Source organism: Sphaerodactylus townsendi, linkage group LG03 (genome assembly GCF_021028975.2).
Source record: "Sphaerodactylus townsendi isolate TG3544 linkage group LG03, MPM_Stown_v2.3, whole genome shotgun sequence".
Lineage (NCBI taxonomy): Eukaryota > Metazoa > Chordata > Lepidosauria > Squamata > Sphaerodactylidae > Sphaerodactylus > Sphaerodactylus townsendi.
The window spans coordinates 59,230-77,414 of NC_059427.1; the positions used below are offsets into that span (position 1 = coordinate 59,230).

The following is an 18,185-nucleotide window of genomic DNA, read 5'->3' on the forward strand; positions in this document are numbered from 1 at the left end:
GAGAACCAGAGCTGCTCTCTCCCTTTCCCCCTTTCTCTCCTCCTCTCCTCTTTTCTTCCTTCTCCTCTCAGGAACACCCACCCTCTGGCCTTTTAAACAGCTGCAGTGCCAGGCAGCCAGCCAATCAGGTGGAGCTCCTTAAAGTCAATCCCTTAAAATTTATTTTCCTCTGACAGAACTGCACTTTAAAATTAGCCCTTGAACCGCAGACCTTTTCTCGATCTGTGCTCTTGTGGATCTCCCGTGTCTCTAAAGTTTTCCCTCTTCTCACTCCCCAGCTCAGCCTACGGTGACAATTTCCCACACCAACATCGGTGACCCCCGGGGCTACCACAGTCTCCTCATCTGCACCGCAGCGGGTTATTATCCCTCGGAAGTGACCATCCAGTGGCTGAAGAACGGGCAGAAGCCGGCAGAAGAGTTGGGGCACAAGGGGGAGATCCAGAACGGGGACTGGACCTTCCACAACCAGGCGATGATGGAGACGGTGCCCAAGCGGGGAGACGTCTTCGCCTGCCAGGTGGAGCACAGCAGCCTGAAGGAGCCCATCACCGTCCTGTGGGGTGAGAGACTCAGGGGCTTCCCTCTTTTCCCCTCTCTTAGGGACACACAATCCCACATTACCTGATGGGAGTTCCAGGCTTCTACCTCCACTGTGAGGAGCTCAGAGACTGAGCTGACCCGGCTGATAACTTCCCAGGGAGGGTTCTGGCTGGACGGGGTTGGTGTCAGATCGAGTCCTGATCTTGCAAAAAAAAAAAATTACGTGTTCAGCAACCAAGATGGAACCAAAAGAGGGGGGGAGAAAGGCAGGGGTATATTTCTGAGAGGTCTTTCCCTGTGGCTATTCACGAGGGGTTCCTGACCCAGTTTTGTGTATCCTCACACCAGTCTGAAGGTGGCTTTTGGTTCCTGCAGATATAATGGTAGAATCTCTTCTGGCCCTCCCCCTCCTTTCTGGGAGGTTCATAATTGTCAGGAAAGATGCCTGATTTTGGGGAGTGGCTGGTCTGGAGAACGGGCCCCTCAGGAGCCCCCTGAAGTCCCCTGGAGTCAGAAGCCCTCGGGGGTCCTGGAGACCCTCTCTGTATCCAAAGGACCCCCTGCTCTCTGCTAAGAATTGCTTTGCCTCTGTTCGGAACAAGAAGCCTCAATCCGGGCCATTTCCCCTAATTGCTTATCGTTTGTTGGATCTTCATCAAGACATCTTTTTGGTCTCCCAGTTTAGTGCTTCACTTTGGTAGTGAAAGCACAGCAAATGCACCAGGAATGATGCGTCTCCTACCACCCTGCGCCCTGCTCCTTCCAGGAGGTGGTGCGGGATTTGAATGGGAACCCAGCCCTGCTGCCTTCACAGCCCGGCCTAGATGCTGTGATCTGCAAGGTCTAAGCTGAGTGTGGGCCACGCCCTTGCGTAGCTCCCAGACTGGATCCCCCTTGAGAAATCTAAGGGCTGAGAGGCCAGCCTGGCCCCGATCCGTCTCCTCACGTGAGGCTTCTTCCTTTTCCCACAGAGCCCAAGATGTCAAACTCTTCCAAGAACAAAATGTGGACCGGAGCCTTGGGGGCCATGCTGGGGGTGGTCTTTGGGGCCGTGCCAGTCGCCCTCTACCTGAGGAATAGGAGAGGTAAGGGCCTAGGGGTGGGGGGCTGGAGAGAGAGGAACGAAATGGGGAGGGGGCTGAACAGTGCTGGAGAGGGGGCAATCCCTCTCCCTCTGCTCAGGACTCTTCCAGCTTCTGCTCCCCACCGCTGAATTTGAGGCCCCCAGTAAACACCAGGCACCTGGTTCGGGGGCGGGGGTCTCTTTCTTCTGGTTCGGCATACAAAGCTGGTCTCCAACTCCAATTTTAGTAATTGAAACTGTTGGAGCCTGTGTAAATTGTTTTTATTGTTTGCTCCTTGTTAATAGTGTGTTGCAAACCGCCCAGAGCCCCTTGGGGAGAGGGAGGTATAAAAAACTAACAAACAAACAATTAATGTAACCCCCCCCCCCAACAAAAACAGAAATTGTGCATCATTGGCACCAAAAAATGAACCGTAAGGGGTCAGTGCTATCAGTCACAGACCAGGAAAGGGATTTGAGTGTCTTAGTTGATAGTTCCATGGGAATGTCAACTCAATGCATGGCAGCTGTGAAAAAGGCAAACTTTATGCTGGGGAGAATTAGGAAAGGAGTTGATAATAAAACTGCAAAGATTGTCATGCCCTTATATAAAGCCGTGGTGCAACCGCACTTGGAGTACTGTGTTCAGTTCTGGTCGCCACATCTCAAAAAGGATATCGAAGAGATAGAAAAAGTGCAGAGAAGGGCAACGAGGATGATTGAGGGACTGGAGCACCTTCCCTATGAGGAGAGGCTGCAGCGTTTGGGACTCTTTAGTTTGGAGAGGAGGCGGCTGAGGGGGGATATGATTGAAGTCTATGAAATTATGCATGGGGTAGAAAATGTGGACAGAGAGAAATTTTTCTCTCTTTCTCACAATACTAGAACCAGGGGGCATCCATTGAAAATGCTGGGGGGAAGAATTAGGACTAATAAAAGGAAACACTTCTTCACGCAACGTGTGATTGGTGTTTGGAATATGCTGCCACAGGAGGTGGTGATGGCCACTCACCTGGATAGCTTTAAAAGGGGCTTGGACAGATTTATGGAGGAGTCGATCTCTGGCTGCCAATCTTGATCACTGCTGTCTGAAGTTGCAAATGCCTTAGCAGACTGTGAACAGGAGCAGCTTGGCCATGGTGGCCATTGCTTTCACATCCTGCCTGTGAGCTCCCAAAGGCACCTGGTGGGCCACTGCGAGTAGCAGAGTGCTGGACTAGATGGACTCTGGTCTGACCCAGCAGGCTAGTTCTTATGTTCTTGTGTTCTTATATTCTGTAAAGTACAGACCTTTTTAAAAAACTTAATCCTAGAGGTCCCTCCTGCGTATCTCTCCTGGGTGGGGGAGGGCGGGGCCTGTGCAAAGGATGGGCCAGGATTCAGGCTGAACTGGTTACTCCTGACCAGTTCAGGCTGGACCCTGGCCAGGAGCAGCCCTTCACTCCCAGGCACAGGGAAGGCACTTGAAACGGGTGCAGAGACTTGAGGAGGCTGAGGTGAGGGTTCCCAAGGCTCAAAATACAGAGCCAGCAAGAGACTTAGGGAACATGGCTATCGGGATGTTTAGTCTGGAGAAGTGAAGGTTAAGGGGTAACATGATAGCCATGTTTAGATGTTTGAAGGGATGTCACGTCGAAGAGGGAGCAGGCTTGTTTTCTGTGGCCTCAGAGACTAGGACACGGAGTCATGGGTTCAAGGTGCAGGAAGAGAGATTCCATCCTAAACATTAGGAAGAACTTCCTGACCGTCAGGGCTGTTCAATTGTGGAATTCGCTGCCTGGGAGAGTGGTGGAGTCTCCTTCTTTGGAGGTTTTTAAACAGAGGCTGGATGAGCATATGTGGGGAGTGCTTTGACTGTGTGTTCCTGCATGGCCAGGGGGTTGGACTCGATGGCCCTTGGGGTCTCTCCCAACTCTGTGAAACTCTGAGCAGGTTATGGGGGGCTGGAGACATCTCTGCCAGGGTAACAGCCAGTGTGGTGGTTTGAGGGTCAGACTAGGGTCTAGGAGACCCAGGTTCGAATTCACACTCTTCCACGAAAGCTCTCTTGGTGACCTTGGGTCAGTCACACACCCTGAGCTTAACCCACCTTGCAGGGTTGTTATGAGGATAAAATGGAGGATGAGGAAAAGATGTTGTAAGCAGCTTCAAGTCTCCAGTGTGGAGAAAGGTGGGGTACAAATGTGATAATTAAAAATAAAATAAATCAATCAGTTGTTTCCCAGAGTACAACTTCCAAGGAGCGCTTTAAAGTGGAGCGCATGCCGGTGTCCATTCCGGAAACCTCTCAGTTTTGGGTGTTACTATCACAGTGGCGTAGGAGGTTAAGAGCTCGTGTATCTAATCTGGAGGAACCGGGTTTGATTCCCAGCTCTGCCGCCTGAGCTATGGAGGCTTATCTGGGGAATTCAGATTAGCCTGTGCACTCCCACACACGCCAGCTGGGTGACCTTGGGCTAGTCACAGCTTCTCGGAGCTCTCTCAGCCCCACCCACCTCACAGGGTGTTTGTTGTGAGGGGGGAAGGGCAAGGAGATTGCAAGCCCCTTTGAGTCTCCTGCAGGAGAGAAAGGGGGGATATAAATCCAAACTCTTCCTCTTCCTCTTCTTCTTCTTCTTCTTCTCTGAGGAGCTCCACATAGATTACACAGTTAACACCCCTCACCCTATTTCCTCCAACAACAATCCTACAGGGTAGGGTTGTGTCAGACACCCGGGTCGAAAAATAATAGAAACTGTAGATTTGCTCGAAGTTCTTTATTTCGAGGCATAAGGCAACCATCAGCAAAGACAATTCTGGGGCTTCCACACAAACTACTTGTCTATATCCCCCAAGCTACCCACCCCGCTAGTCACCAAACAGTTCCCTCTATTCGAACTACGAAGTACTACAAAGCTGGGAACATTCCACGCATGATAAGAATGACTCTTCCGGACTACCAAGGCCACCAGCAAAGGGGCGGCACAGGAGAGTGTGACAACGGGATCTCTGCAGAGAAGAAGGCCTTACAGTTTCCTTTGCACAGTTAGAAATGTTGTTAGGAAAACGAAATGAAAACGTTCACTAAAGTGTATGTTTTTTGTGTGTGTATGTTTAAGTATTACTGGAATGTATTACTTCTTATGTATTTGAAAGACCTAACATAACTAATAAATAAATGCAATTAATAAACAGTTTCCTTTGCAAATGCGCGACACCCCACAACCGTCAGGCGCAGGAATGACAGATTGCCATGTTTTTGAATATTTGAAGGGATATCATGTTAAAGAGGCAGCCAGCTTGTTTTCTGCTGCTCCAGAAATTGGGACAAGGAGTAATGAATTCTAGGTGCCGGAACAGAGATTCCACCTAAACATTGGGAAGAACTTCCTGATGGCTGGGATGGTGGAGTGCACTGCCTCGGAGTGGGGTGGAGTCTCCTTCTTGGTTGCGCTCCTCTGGACATGTTCCAACTTGTCAGTATTAAACCAGGTCTTGCCAGGGTCGAGGCTAAGCATGTAAGGCTGGCCTGAGGCCACCCACCAAGTTTCTGTGGTGGAGGGGGGATTCGAACCGGGGTTTCCCAGTCTGACACCTGAACTGCTACACCACACTGATTATCTCATTTCCAGCCTTATGCTCAATGACAAATGCATGTCTGCTGGCACACAGGATATGAGGAAGGTATGGCTATACCTTCGTGGCTCCTCCTATATTTTTGGTTCCGCAACATCTGTGCTGTAAAACAAACCAACAAGACTCAGAAGCATTTGGACAATACAAGGATCAAATTTATTTCTTTTTCATAAAAGTGGTCATATGGAAATGCTGGAAATGAAGGGGCCTCGCCCAGAGCATATTTATATAGAAAAATCACTCCCCGATTGCCTCCCGAGTCTTAATCATAGAATCATGGAGTTTGAGGAGACCCCAAAAGGCCATCCAATCCAACCCCCCTGCAGTGCAGAAAAACACATTCAAAGCACCCCTGGCAGGTGGCCACCCAGCCAGCGTATTTATATTTATTCTCTATCCTTTACCTCAGACTCATAAAAGAGCCAGGGCTGGGGGATTTGCTCTAGAGGAAGCCTTAGGTTCATTCCGGAGACCACTGAAGGGGACCCCAACCCAGAATTATTATGGGATGAGGGGCTGTTGGTGCATGGTGAGCACAGAATTTTCTGAGCACAAAATCTCCTGATGGCTTCACCGCCTGTCCACTCCTGTGTGGAGGGATCAGGTCCTTCTCTCCCTCGCTGGCAGCGAGGTTCCTACACAGAGGAAACCAACTACCAGGGAGATTCCTTTTCTACTGACCCCACCGCCTCTGAGCCCTGAACAGCAGAGGAATTGAGCCGATGGCGCTCCTGTGAGTCACACTCCCAACTCAGAAGGTTTTCCTCTAACTCCTATTATGTGAAAAAGGCTTTGGTCTAATGGCCTCAGTGCAGATGCACACAAAAGCTTCTCCCAAGAATAAAACTTGGTTGGTCTTAAAAGTGCTGCTTCAGACCAGCATGGCGACTCACCTGAATTTCTCCGCTATACAAGATGCTTTTAACTGTGTGACTTCTGCCTGTCAGGCTGCTGTAAACAGGAGAAGAGCCAGTCCAAAGGTGAGTCAGTCAGCTGTCCTTCTTCACTGACAGGGAGCTCTAAGACTTCCCACTAGTGGGATGCTCTGGAACATGGCAGGCTCTCTCCAGATCCCTGACAGGGTGGAAATCAAGTGGCCAGCAGCACAGCCCAGGTAAGGTTCCAAGCCGGTTGTTTCCAGAGGTCCTTTGGATGCAGAAGTAGGCTGAGACACCACACCCACACCCACACCCACACCCACACCCCCACACATACACCCTTGGACACGCAAAGAACGTGGGAAGAGACAGAAAGTCTCCCACTGCTAATCCCCATCTGCACCCCCAGACTGGAGGGCTTCAAGGACTGGTGTGAGGGGGGAGTCCCTCCCCTTGGGAAGAGATGCTGGGGCATCAGGAATGGAAACTGCTCTGGCTGTCAGTGGGGTCTCCCTTGATCTAAGCAAAAATGGAAGGGATTGATACGAGCCCACTGGGGGTGGAGCTAGCACGGCTGTGCTGTTGTCGTTGTCGTGTGGACGTCGTCGATTTGATTTAGTAGACCGCCCTACCCCCAAAGGGCTCAGGGCGGTTTACAAGCCAACCAAACACAATACATTTCAGCTAGAAAACAATCGAATAATCTCAATTACAGCAATAAATACAATAAAACCAGTAGCAGCAGTAACCTTTCCATAATTAATTAAATGGATGACGTCTGGTACTAAACCCCAGGACTAAACCCCGGGTGTTGCCGTGTTATTCTCTCTCCTTCCCTGGCTGCCCCGTGCTGGGCCATTTCAGTGTGGGAGCCATATTGGTGGGAAGGGCCACATCAGAGGGTGTTGGGGATCAGGAGAGTGCCCCCTCCCCAGGAGGAAAGGTTTTGCCAAGAAAGGAGGCACGAAGGATGCAAGTGGAGGAAGAGGCAGGGGCAGATCTCAGCAGGGAGGCGCATCCGCCATCTATCACCTGGAATGGAAGGAGAACAGGGCAGGTGAAAGACTGTACCTGGCCAAAGAGATTCTCCAAAGAGGAGCCCTCCAGAGCATCTCATGCAGCCAGACATCCCCCCCAACACACAACACATTTAAGGTGTGGCTTTGCAAGCCCCTCCTCCAGCTATGACACAGAGACCTTCTTTCCTGCCCCACCCCTTCCTGTCCGCACTCCTCACCCATTTCTGGCACCCCTCAATAACAGGGAGGGTACCCCACCCCCACCCATCAAACTTGACAGCATGAAACCCACCCCCCATCTTTGGGCCTGCTGGCTGCAGGCTGGACTCACGTGGGCCTCCGGCGTACGTTGGCCGCATTCAACCGCCGGATCTTCATGATGAAGACAACGCCCACGATGATGCCCGTGATGCACACAACCAGGCCCAGGACACACACCACGTTCGCCTTCGTCTCTGGGAGGGGCTCAGCACTGTTGGCATCTGAGAAAGGAAGGTGGGTCAGCAGAGGCAGAAAGAGATTTGGCCCAGCTCCTCCTCCACTGTGATTTCTGCTTCCCCCCTGGGACCTCACACCTCTCCACTGACCCTTGCTGGCTCCGTTAAAACCTTGGAGTCATTCTGGATCCAGCCTTATTACTGAAGAAGGAAGATAAATCAGATGCAAAATAAAGTCTTCTTCCAACCCTCCCCTCCAGACCATAAGATGGCCTTATTATCTTTCCTTTGCTTCATTATTGGTTTTCTGACCCACCCTTTCATGACCCGTCAGGCTCAGTTTACGGTGTGGGGTTTGCTTCCCACTGCTGGGCCACCTCTCAGAGACATCACTGCATCTCGCCCACCTCCAGAGGCGTATCTACGCAGGGGACAAAACCTGACTTTGGCGCCCCCCCTTCATATGAGCGGCCACCCTCCCCCACCACAACCAAACAATGATTTTGGCACCAGCTCACAAAACACCTTCCATTCCCAGCAAAACATACATGGCTCTCTCCCCACCAACCCTCTTTCCTAATTTTGTCCTCACGCCAACCCTATGAGGTAGGTTGTTAGCCTGAGAAACAGCTCCAAGCCAGTGCAAGTGGGTATTAAGCATGTAAATCTCTCACAAATCACCCCCAGCAAAACATTTACCAAACAAATGTCAGCATCATCTCTCACAAAACACCTTCTGTGGAATCCACCGCCAAACAGCATCACTTTCAATGGTGTTTAAACTAGGGAGCCCAGATTGTTCTTTTAAATCCACCTTAAAGGGAGATTTTAAATCTGCCTTTTAGATCCACCTTAAAGCCCAGTTAAAATAACACTGAAAGTGATGCTGTTTTGGGGTGGATTCTCCCCCACCCAGAAACAGCATCACTTCAATGTTTAAACTGTGGATCTCACATTCTCCCTTTAAGTCCATGCCGAAGGGGGGGGGTGGATTTAAAAGGAGAATCTGGGGAAATTTGGGGGGTGCCTGCTGTCAGGGGTGGAATTGTTAAGCTAGCAGTACCAAAATTTCAGGGCATCCGATACCACCCAAGTTTGGTGAAGTTTGGTTCAGGGGGTCCAAAGTTATGGACCTTCAAAGGTGCAGCTTCCATCTCCTATTAGCTCCCATTGGAAACAATTGGAGGATGGGGGCACCCCCTTTGGGAGTCCAGAACTTTGGATCCCCGAACCAAACCTCACCAAACTTGGGTGGTATCATTCTCCTGAAAAATCCCTGAAATTTTGGTGCTGCTAGCCTAAAAACTACACCCCCCTATAGGCCAAAAATTGAAAAAACCACTAAAAATACAAAAAACACAGCCTGAATTATTTGCTCACACCCCCACATGACAAAATTGCAGGGCGCCTGTTATTTGATGTAGTTTCTGTACTGCTCTGCTTCGGTTCTTTCTGGTTGGATCCAGACTTCTACTTTCCTAAGACTGCGCTGACTCACTGTGTGTTATAATCTGCCTGGAGTCTCTGTGAGACGGGTGGAATATAAATAAGATACATAAACAAATAAAATCCTCCAGCAGCATCACTTCCACCCCGACCCCCGCTTTAACCTCAAAAAACCCTCAAGATCAGTGATCCCAGAGCCGATCCTGACAGGAGGATCCCTTTTAGAAATGCAGGTTTCTTTGGACCTCAAGACACACAACCAGGGCAGGAGTATTTAGGGTCAGCCTCTTTCAGCTAAAACCCTCTTCCCCCAAGTTGCTGGTTTCTTCTACCTTGAAGTGAAGGTGTACCTCAATGTGGGAATTGCCCCCACCCTGGGCTGTTCTACCTGGAGGACTTGACCTTCTTTATTGCTCCTGTCCCACATGTGGGAGTCACCAGATGATGCTTGGGTGGTCTACTGAGGATCCCCCAACAAGCCCACTGGCCCAGATTTCCTCCGCCCCCCACTGCCTGGGTCCTGATCCTTACTCCACTCCTTGGTGAGGGGCTGGGCCAGGCCCCAGTGCTCCACGCGGCAGTAGTAGATGTCCTCAGGGTCAGGGACGAAGGCCAGGTAGGAGAACCTGCGGAAGGAGTTGTCCGCCTTGGGGTAGAAGTCCGTCTCCTCGCCCGGCTTCACCTCCTGCCCGTTCTTCACCCAGGTCAGGTTGATCACCGGGGGTGAGAAGCCATCGGCCAGGCAGATGAGCAGGTTGGGCTCCCCCAGGGCCACCGGGTCCTTCGGGTACACCGTCACCTGCGGGGGGACTAGATGAGGGGGAGGGAGACAGAGAAGAGTTTGTGCTGGAGGTCTGGATCCTACCCCAAGAGCCCCTTCAGGGCCCCCAAAGGGTTCCAGAGTGGAATCTGTGCTCAGTAAAGGGTAAGGACCCCCCACTCCTTACTGCAGACCTGGGCATTATACGGCCCGCAGGTCACATCCGGCCTGCCGGATGACCCTGACTGGCCCCCCTGCCTTGCTGGGGAGCAAGGCACCTTTGAAAGCCCCGCAGAAGCTGGAAACTAAGGCAACCGGCTTCTGCGGGGCTTTCAAAAGCACCAGTCCATGAAAAAAGTAGGTCAAGGGACTTAAGTCTCCCCACTTGCTTGATTGTCACAGTGGACAACTATGCAGGAAGGTTAAGCCTGTGATTCTTTGTGCCAAATAGTGTTGTATGCAGAACTGTTGCCACTGATTCCAAGTTGATCTGTGCACCTGTCTGTCACTGATCAGCCCCTATTATGCAGAATTGAGTTCAGCCTTTTGGCCCGGCCCTCCACAATATTTTCTGTTTCTTATGCAGCCCCATGGAAAAAATAATTGCCCACCCCTGCCTTACTGGGTCTCCAGTATATGATTGTTTGGGGCAGTGGGGGAAAAGGGGGGTGGGGAATAAAAGCAACAGGAAGGCTCTTCCTCTGACTCTTTCAGGCCATTCGTTGGCCGAGTGGCCGAGTGTTGAAAGCAGGACTGGGGTAGCAGTCAGGAGTCAGCCTGGGATCTGGGAGCCCCGGGTTCGAGTCACTGCCCTGCCATGGAAGTGTGGCAAAAAGGGGAAATAAACTGTCCGGGGCTTCCTGGACAGACCTCCGGAGAGGGTCCCGCTTGAGACAGGAGTCTTAGAATCAACTTCGGGTCTGGGGGCACCTCGAAAACCGGAGTGAAGCCAGGATTTGGGAAATGAATTCCCGGCATGCAGAACCCACTGGTCCTTTCTCCGCTGGGGGTGGGGGTGGGGGTGGGGGCTTCTGTGCCCTATGGGGGGGTACCGTTCTGGGCCGGGGTGTTGTTGGAGCGGCGCATGAGGATGTCCAGGCTGTGTCGCAGCACGGCCATGCCCGCCAGCGAGCCGGCGACGGAGAACCCGGAGTAGTGCTGGAACTCGGGCAGCCTCCAGACGACCTCCCGGCGCTCCAGGTCCACGTGCAAGAGCTCCTCGCGCTCCACCTCGTAGGCGTGCTGGCCGGGGCCCTCCTCCGAGTCCAGCCCCCGCTGCACGAAGGCGAACTCCGACAGCATCTTCTCCGCTGCAGCCCCGGGAAGGAAGGAAGGAAGGAAGGAAGGAAGGAAGGAAGGAAGGAAGGAAGGAAGGAAGGAAGGAATCCCCCCCCCACCCCCCACCCCCCCCCCCCCCCCCCCCCCCCACCCCCCCCCCCCCCCCCCCCCACCCCCCCCCCCCACCCCCCCCCCTCCCCCCCCCCCCCACCCCCCCCCCCCCCCCCCCCCCCCCCCCCCCCCCCCCCCCCCCCCCACCCCCCCCCCCCCCCCCCCCCCCCCCCCCCCCCCCCACGCCCCACCCCCCCCCCCCCCCACCCCCCCTACCCCCCCAACCCCCCCCCCCCCCCACCCCCCCCCCCCCCCACCCCCCCCCCCCCCCACCCCCCCCCCCCCCCACCCCCCCCCCCCCCCACCCCCCCCCCCCCCCACCCCCCCCCCCCCCCACCCCCCCCCCCCCCCACCCCCCCCCCCCCCCACCCCCCCCCCCCCCCACCCCCCCCCCCCCCCACCCCCCCCCCCCCCCACCCCCCCCCCCCCCCACCCCCCCCCCCCCCCACCCCCCCCCCCCCCCACCCCCCCCCCCCCCCACCCCCCCCCCCCCCCACCCCCCCCCCCCCCCACCCCCCCCCCCCCCCACCCCCCCCCCCCCCCACCCCCCCCCCCCCCCACCCCCCCCCCCCCCCACCCCCCCCCCCCCCCACCCCCCCCCCCCCCCACCCCCCCCCCCCCCCACCCCCCCCCCCCCCCACCCCCCCCCCCCCCCACCCCCCCCCCCCCCCACCCCCCCCCCCCCCCACCCCCCCCCCCCCCCACCCCCCCCCCCCCCCACCCCCCCCCCCCCCCACCCCCCCCCCCCCCCACCCCCCCCCCCCCCCACCCCCCCCCCCCCCCACCCCCCCCCCCCCCCACCCCCCCCCCCCCCCACCCCCCCCCCCCCCCACCCCCCCCCCCCCCCACCCCCCCCCCCCCCCACCCCCCCCCCCCCCCACCCCCCCCCCCCCCCACCCCCCCCCCCCCCCACCCCCCCCCCCCCCCACCCCCCCCCCCCCCCACCCCCCCCCCCCCCCACCCCCCCCCCCCCCCACCCCCCCCCCCCCCCACCCCCCCCCCCCCCCACCCCCCCCCCCCCCCACCCCCCCCCCCCCCCACCCCCCCCCCCCCCCACCCCCCCCCCCCCCCACCCCCCCCCCCCCCCACCCCCCCCCCCCCCCACCCCCCCCCCCCCCCACCCCCCCCCCCCCCCACCCCCCCCCCCCCCCACCCCCCCCCCCCCCCACCCCCCCCCCCCCCCACCCCCCCCCCCCCCCACCCCCCCCCCCCCCCACCCCCCCCCCCCCCCACCCCCCCCCCCCCCCACCCCCCCCCCCCCCCACCCCCCCCCCCCCCCACCCCCCCCCCCCCCCACCCCCCCCCCCCCCCACCCCCCCCCCCCCCCACCCCCCCCCCCCCCCACCCCCCCCCCCCCCCACCCCCCCCCCCCCCCACCCCCCCCCCCCCCCACCCCCCCCCCCCCCCACCCCCCCCCCCCCCCACCCCCCCCCCCCCCCACCCCCCCCCCCCCCCACCCCCCCCCCCCCCCACCCCCCCCCCCCCCCACCCCCCCCCCCCCCCACCCCCCCCCCCCCCCACCCCCCCCCCCCCCCACCCCCCCCCCCCCCCACCCCCCCCCCCCCCCACCCCCCCCCCCCCCCACCCCCCCCCCCCCCCACCCCCCCCCCCCCCCACCCCCCCCCCCCCCCACCCCCCCCCCCCCCCACCCCCCCCCCCCCCCACCCCCCCCCCCCCCCACCCCCCCCCCCCCCCACCCCCCCCCCCCCCCACCCCCCCCCCCCCCCACCCCCCCCCCCCCCCACCCCCCCCCCCCCCCACCCCCCCCCCCCCCCACCCCCCCCCCCCCCCACCCCCCCCCCCCCCCACCCCCCCCCCCCCCCACCCCCCCCCCCCCCCACCCCCCCCCCCCCCCACCCCCCCCCCCCCCCACCCCCCCCCCCCCCCACCCCCCCCCCCCCCCACCCCCCCCCCCCCCCACCCCCCCCCCCCCCCACCCCCCCCCCCCCCCACCCCCCCCCCCCCCCACCCCCCCCCCCCCCCACCCCCCCCCCCCCCCACCCCCCCCCCCCCCCACCCCCCCCCCCCCCCACCCCCCCCCCCCCCCACCCCCCCCCCCCCCCACCCCCCCCCCCCCCCACCCCCCCCCCCCCCCACCCCCCCCCCCCCCCACCCCCCCCCCCCCCCACCCCCCCCCCCCCCCACCCCCCCCCCCCCCCACCCCCCCCCCCCCCCACCCCCCCCCCCCCCCACCCCCCCCCCCCCCCACCCCCCCCCCCCCCCACCCCCCCCCCCCCCCACCCCCCCCCCCCCCCACCCCCCCCCCCCCCCACCCCCCCCCCCCCCCACCCCCCCCCCCCCCCACCCCCCCCCCCCCCCACCCCCCCCCCCCCCCACCCCCCCCCCCCCCCACCCCCCCCCCCCCCCACCCCCCCCCCCCCCCACCCCCCCCCCCCCCCACCCCCCCCCCCCCCCACCCCCCCCCCCCCCCACCCCCCCCCCCCCCCACCCCCCCCCCCCCCCACCCCCCCCCCCCCCCACCCCCCCCCCCCCCCACCCCCCCCCCCCCCCACCCCCCCCCCCCCCCACCCCCCCCCCCCCCCACCCCCCCCCCCCCCCACCCCCCCCCCCCCCCACCCCCCCCCCCCCCCACCCCCCCCCCCCCCCACCCCCCCCCCCCCCCACCCCCCCCCCCCCCCACCCCCCCCCCCCCCCACCCCCCCCCCCCCCCACCCCCCCCCCCCCCCACCCCCCCCCCCCCCCACCCCCCCCCCCCCCCACCCCCCCCCCCCCCCACCCCCCCCCCCCCCCACCCCCCCCCCCCCCCACCCCCCCCCCCCCCCACCCCCCCCCCCCCCCACCCCCCCCCCCCCCCACCCCCCCCCCCCCCCACCCCCCCCCCCCCCCACCCCCCCCCCCCCCCACCCCCCCCCCCCCCCACCCCCCCCCCCCCCCACCCCCCCCCCCCCCCACCCCCCCCCCCCCCCACCCCCCCCCCCCCCCACCCCCCCCCCCCCCCACCCCCCCCCCCCCCCACCCCCCCCCCCCCCCACCCCCCCCCCCCCCCACCCCCCCCCCCCCCCACCCCCCCCCCCCCCCACCCCCCCCCCCCCCCACCCCCCCCCCCCCCCACCCCCCCCCCCCCCCACCCCCCCCCCCCCCCACCCCCCCCCCCCCCCACCCCCCCCCCCCCCCACCCCCCCCCCCCCCCACCCCCCCCCCCCCCCACCCCCCCCCCCCCCCACCCCCCCCCCCCCCCACCCCCCCCCCCCCCCACCCCCCCCCCCCCCCACCCCCCCCCCCCCCCACCCCCCCCCCCCCCCACCCCCCCCCCCCCCCACCCCCCCCCCCCCCCACCCCCCCCCCCCCCCACCCCCCCCCCCCCCCACCCCCCCCCCCCCCCACCCCCCCCCCCCCCCACCCCCCCCCCCCCCCACCCCCCCCCCCCCCCACCCCCCCCCCCCCCCACCCCCCCCCCCCCCCACCCCCCCCCCCCCCCACCCCCCCCCCCCCCCACCCCCCCCCCCCCCCACCCCCCCCCCCCCCCACCCCCCCCCCCCCCCACCCCCCCCCCCCCCCACCCCCCCCCCCCCCCACCCCCCCCCCCCCCCACCCCCCCCCCCCCCCACCCCCCCCCCCCCCCACCCCCCCCCCCCCCCACCCCCCCCCCCCCCCACCCCCCCCCCCCCCCACCCCCCCCCCCCCCCACCCCCCCCCCCCCCCACCCCCCCCCCCCCCCACCCCCCCCCCCCCCCACCCCCCCCCCCCCCCACCCCCCCCCCCCCCCACCCCCCCCCCCCCCCACCCCCCCCCCCCCCCACCCCCCCCCCCCCCCACCCCCCCCCCCCCCCACCCCCCCCCCCCCCCACCCCCCCCCCCCCCCACCCCCCCCCCCCCCCACCCCCCCCCCCCCCCACCCCCCCCCCCCCCCACCCCCCCCCCCCCCCACCCCCCCCCCCCCCCACCCCCCCCCCCCCCCACCCCCCCCCCCCCCCACCCCCCCCCCCCCCCACCCCCCCCCCCCCCCACCCCCCCCCCCCCCCACCCCCCCCCCCCCCCACCCCCCCCCCCCCCCACCCCCCCCCCCCCCCACCCCCCCCCCCCCCCACCCCCCCCCCCCCCCACCCCCCCCCCCCCCCACCCCCCCCCCCCCCCACCCCCCCCCCCCCCCACCCCCCCCCCCCCCCACCCCCCCCCCCCCCCACCCCCCCCCCCCCCCACCCCCCCCCCCCCCCACCCCCCCCCCCCCCCACCCCCCCCCCCCCCCACCCCCCCCCCCCCCCACCCCCCCCCCCCCCCACCCCCCCCCCCCCCCACCCCCCCCCCCCCCCACCCCCCCCCCCCCCCACCCCCCCCCCCCCCCACCCCCCCCCCCCCCCACCCCCCCCCCCCCCCACCCCCCCCCCCCCCCACCCCCCCCCCCCCCCACCCCCCCCCCCCCCCACCCCCCCCCCCCCCCACCCCCCCCCCCCCCCACCCCCCCCCCCCCCCACCCCCCCCCCCCCCCACCCCCCCCCCCCCCCACCCCCCCCCCCCCCCACCCCCCCCCCCCCCCACCCCCCCCCCCCCCCACCCCCCCCCCCCCCCACCCCCCCCCCCCCCCACCCCCCCCCCCCCCCACCCCCCCCCCCCCCCACCCCCCCCCCCCCCCACCCCCCCCCCCCCCCACCCCCCCCCCCCCCCACCCCCCCCCCCCCCCACCCCCCCCCCCCCCCACCCCCCCCCCCCCCCACCCCCCCCCCCCCCCACCCCCCCCCCCCCCCACCCCCCCCCCCCCCCACCCCCCCCCCCCCCCACCCCCCCCCCCCCCCACCCCCCCCCCCCCCCACCCCCCCCCCCCCCCACCCCCCCCCCCCCCCACCCCCCCCCCCCCCCACCCCCCCCCCCCCCCACCCCCCCCCCCCCCCACCCCCCCCCCCCCCCACCCCCCCCCCCCCCCACCCCCCCCCCCCCCCACCCCCCCCCCCCCCCACCCCCCCCCCCCCCCACCCCCCCCCCCCCCCACCCCCCCCCCCCCCCACCCCCCCCCCCCCCCACCCCCCCCCCCCCCCACCCCCCCCCCCCCCCACCCCCCCCCCCCCCCACCCCCCCCCCCCCCCACCCCCCCCCCCCCCCACCCCCCCCCCCCCCCACCCCCCCCCCCCCCCACCCCCCCCCCCCCCCACCCCCCCCCCCCCCCACCCCCCCCCCCCCCCACCCCCCCCCCCCCCCACCCCCCCCCCCCCCCACCCCCCCCCCCCCCCACCCCCCCCCCCCCCCACCCCCCCCCCCCCCCACCCCCCCCCCCCCCCACCCCCCCCCCCCCCCACCCCCCCCCCCCCCCACCCCCCCCCCCCCCCACCCCCCCCCCCCCCCACCCCCCCCCCCCCCCACCCCCCCCCCCCCCCACCCCCCCCCCCCCCCACCCCCCCCCCCCCCCACCCCCCCCCCCCCCCACCCCCCCCCCCCCCCACCCCCCCCCCCCCCCACCCCCCCCCCCCCCCACCCCCCCCCCCCCCCACCCCCCCCCCCCCCCACCCCCCCCCCCCCCCACCCCCCCCCCCCCCCACCCCCCCCCCCCCCCACCCCCCCCCCCCCCCACCCCCCCCCCCCCCCACCCCCCCCCCCCCCCACCCCCCCCCCCCCCCACCCCCCCCCCCCCCCACCCCCCCCCCCCCCCACCCCCCCCCCCCCCCACCCCCCCCCCCCCCCACCCCCCCCCCCCCCCACCCCCCCCCCCCCCCACCCCCCCCCCCCCCCACCCCCCCCCCCCCCCACCCCCCCCCCCCCCCACCCCCCCCCCCCCCCACCCCCCCCCCCCCCCACCCCCCCCCCCCCCCACCCCCCCCCCCCCCCACCCCCCCCCCCCCCCACCCCCCCCCCCCCCCACCCCCCCCCCCCCCCACCCCCCCCCCCCCCCACCCCCCCCCCCCCCCACCCCCCCCCCCCCCCACCCCCCCCCCCCCCCACCCCCCCCCCCCCCCACCCCCCCCCCCCCCCACCCCCCCCCCCCCCCACCCCCCCCCCCCCCCACCCCCCCCCCCCCCCACCCCCCCCCCCCCCCACCCCCCCCCCCCCCCACCCCCCCCCCCCCCCACCCCCCCCCCCCCCCACCCCCCCCCCCCCCCACCCCCCCCCCCCCCCACCCCCCCCCCCCCCCACCCCCCCCCCCCCCCACCCCCCCCCCCCCCCACCCCCCCCCCCCCCCACCCCCCCCCCCCCCCACCCCCCCCCCCCCCCACCCCCCCCCCCCCCCACCCCCCCCCCCCCCCACCCCCCCCCCCCCCCACCCCCCCCCCCCCCCACCCCCCCCCCCCCCCACCCCCCCCCCCCCCCACCCCCCCCCCCCCCCACCCCCCCCCCCCCCCACCCCCCCCCCCCCCCACCCCCCCCCCCCCCCACCCCCCCCCCCCCCCACCCCCCCCCCCCCCCACCCCCCCCCCCCCCCACCCCCCCCCCCCCCCACCCCCCCCCCCCCCCACCCCCCCCCCCCCCCACCCCCCCCCCCCCCCACCCCCCCCCCCCCCCACCCCCCCCCCCCCCCACCCCCCCCCCCCCCCACCCCCCCCCCCCCCCACCCCCCCCCCCCCCCACCCCCCCCCCCCCCCACCCCCCCCCCCCCCCACCCCCCCCCCCCCCCACCCCCCCCCCCCCCCACCCCCCCCCCCCCCCACCCCCCCCCCCCCCCACCCCCCCCCCCCCCCACCCCCCCCCCCCCCCACCCCCCCCCCCCCCCACCCCCCCCCCCCCCCACCCCCCCCCCCCCCCACCCCCCCCCCCCCCCACCCCCCCCCCCCCCCACCCCCCCCCCCCCCCACCCCCCCCCCCCCCCACCCCCCCCCCCCCCCACCCCCCCCCCCCCCCACCCCCCCCCCCCCCCACCCCCCCCCCCCCCCACCCCCCCCCCCCCCCACCCCCCCCCCCCCCCACCCCCCCCCCCCCCCACCCCCCCCCCCCCCCACCCCCCCCCCCCCCCACCCCCCCCCCCCCCCACCCCCCCCCCCCCCCACCCCCCCCCCCCCCCACCCCCCCCCCCCCCCACCCCCCCCCCCCCCCACCCCCCCCCCCCCCCACCCCCCCCCCCCCCCACCCCCCCCCCCCCCCACCCCCCCCCCC

The 18,185-nt window shown here is 68.0% G+C and overlaps 1 protein-coding gene across 3 annotated transcripts in view; it reads right to left on the reverse strand.

Annotated features, from left to right (window-relative positions):
• LOC125428824 (mamu class II histocompatibility antigen, DR alpha chain-like) overlaps positions 1-11,069 on the reverse strand; it is a 47,277-nt gene extending 36,208 nt beyond the window's left edge. Inside the window, exons 1-4 of one of the 3 annotated variants that reach the window (XM_048489508.1) lie at positions 10,814-11,069; positions 9,533-9,811; positions 7,450-7,600; positions 5,599-7,124 (exon numbers count right to left, since the gene is read on the reverse strand). In XM_048489508.1, the coding sequence (XP_048345465.1) occupies positions 6,995-7,124; positions 7,450-7,600; positions 9,533-9,811; positions 10,814-11,063 (810 nt within the window). In that variant the 5' untranslated portion in view covers positions 11,064-11,069 and the 3' untranslated portion in view covers positions 5,599-6,994. Of the gene's footprint in view, positions 1-5,598; positions 7,132-7,449; positions 7,601-9,532; positions 9,812-10,813 lie in introns of those variants that run through there. The other 2 variants (XM_048489505.1, XM_048489506.1) reach the window with 2 other exon arrangements.
• Positions 11,070-18,185: the final 7,116 nt, after the last annotated feature.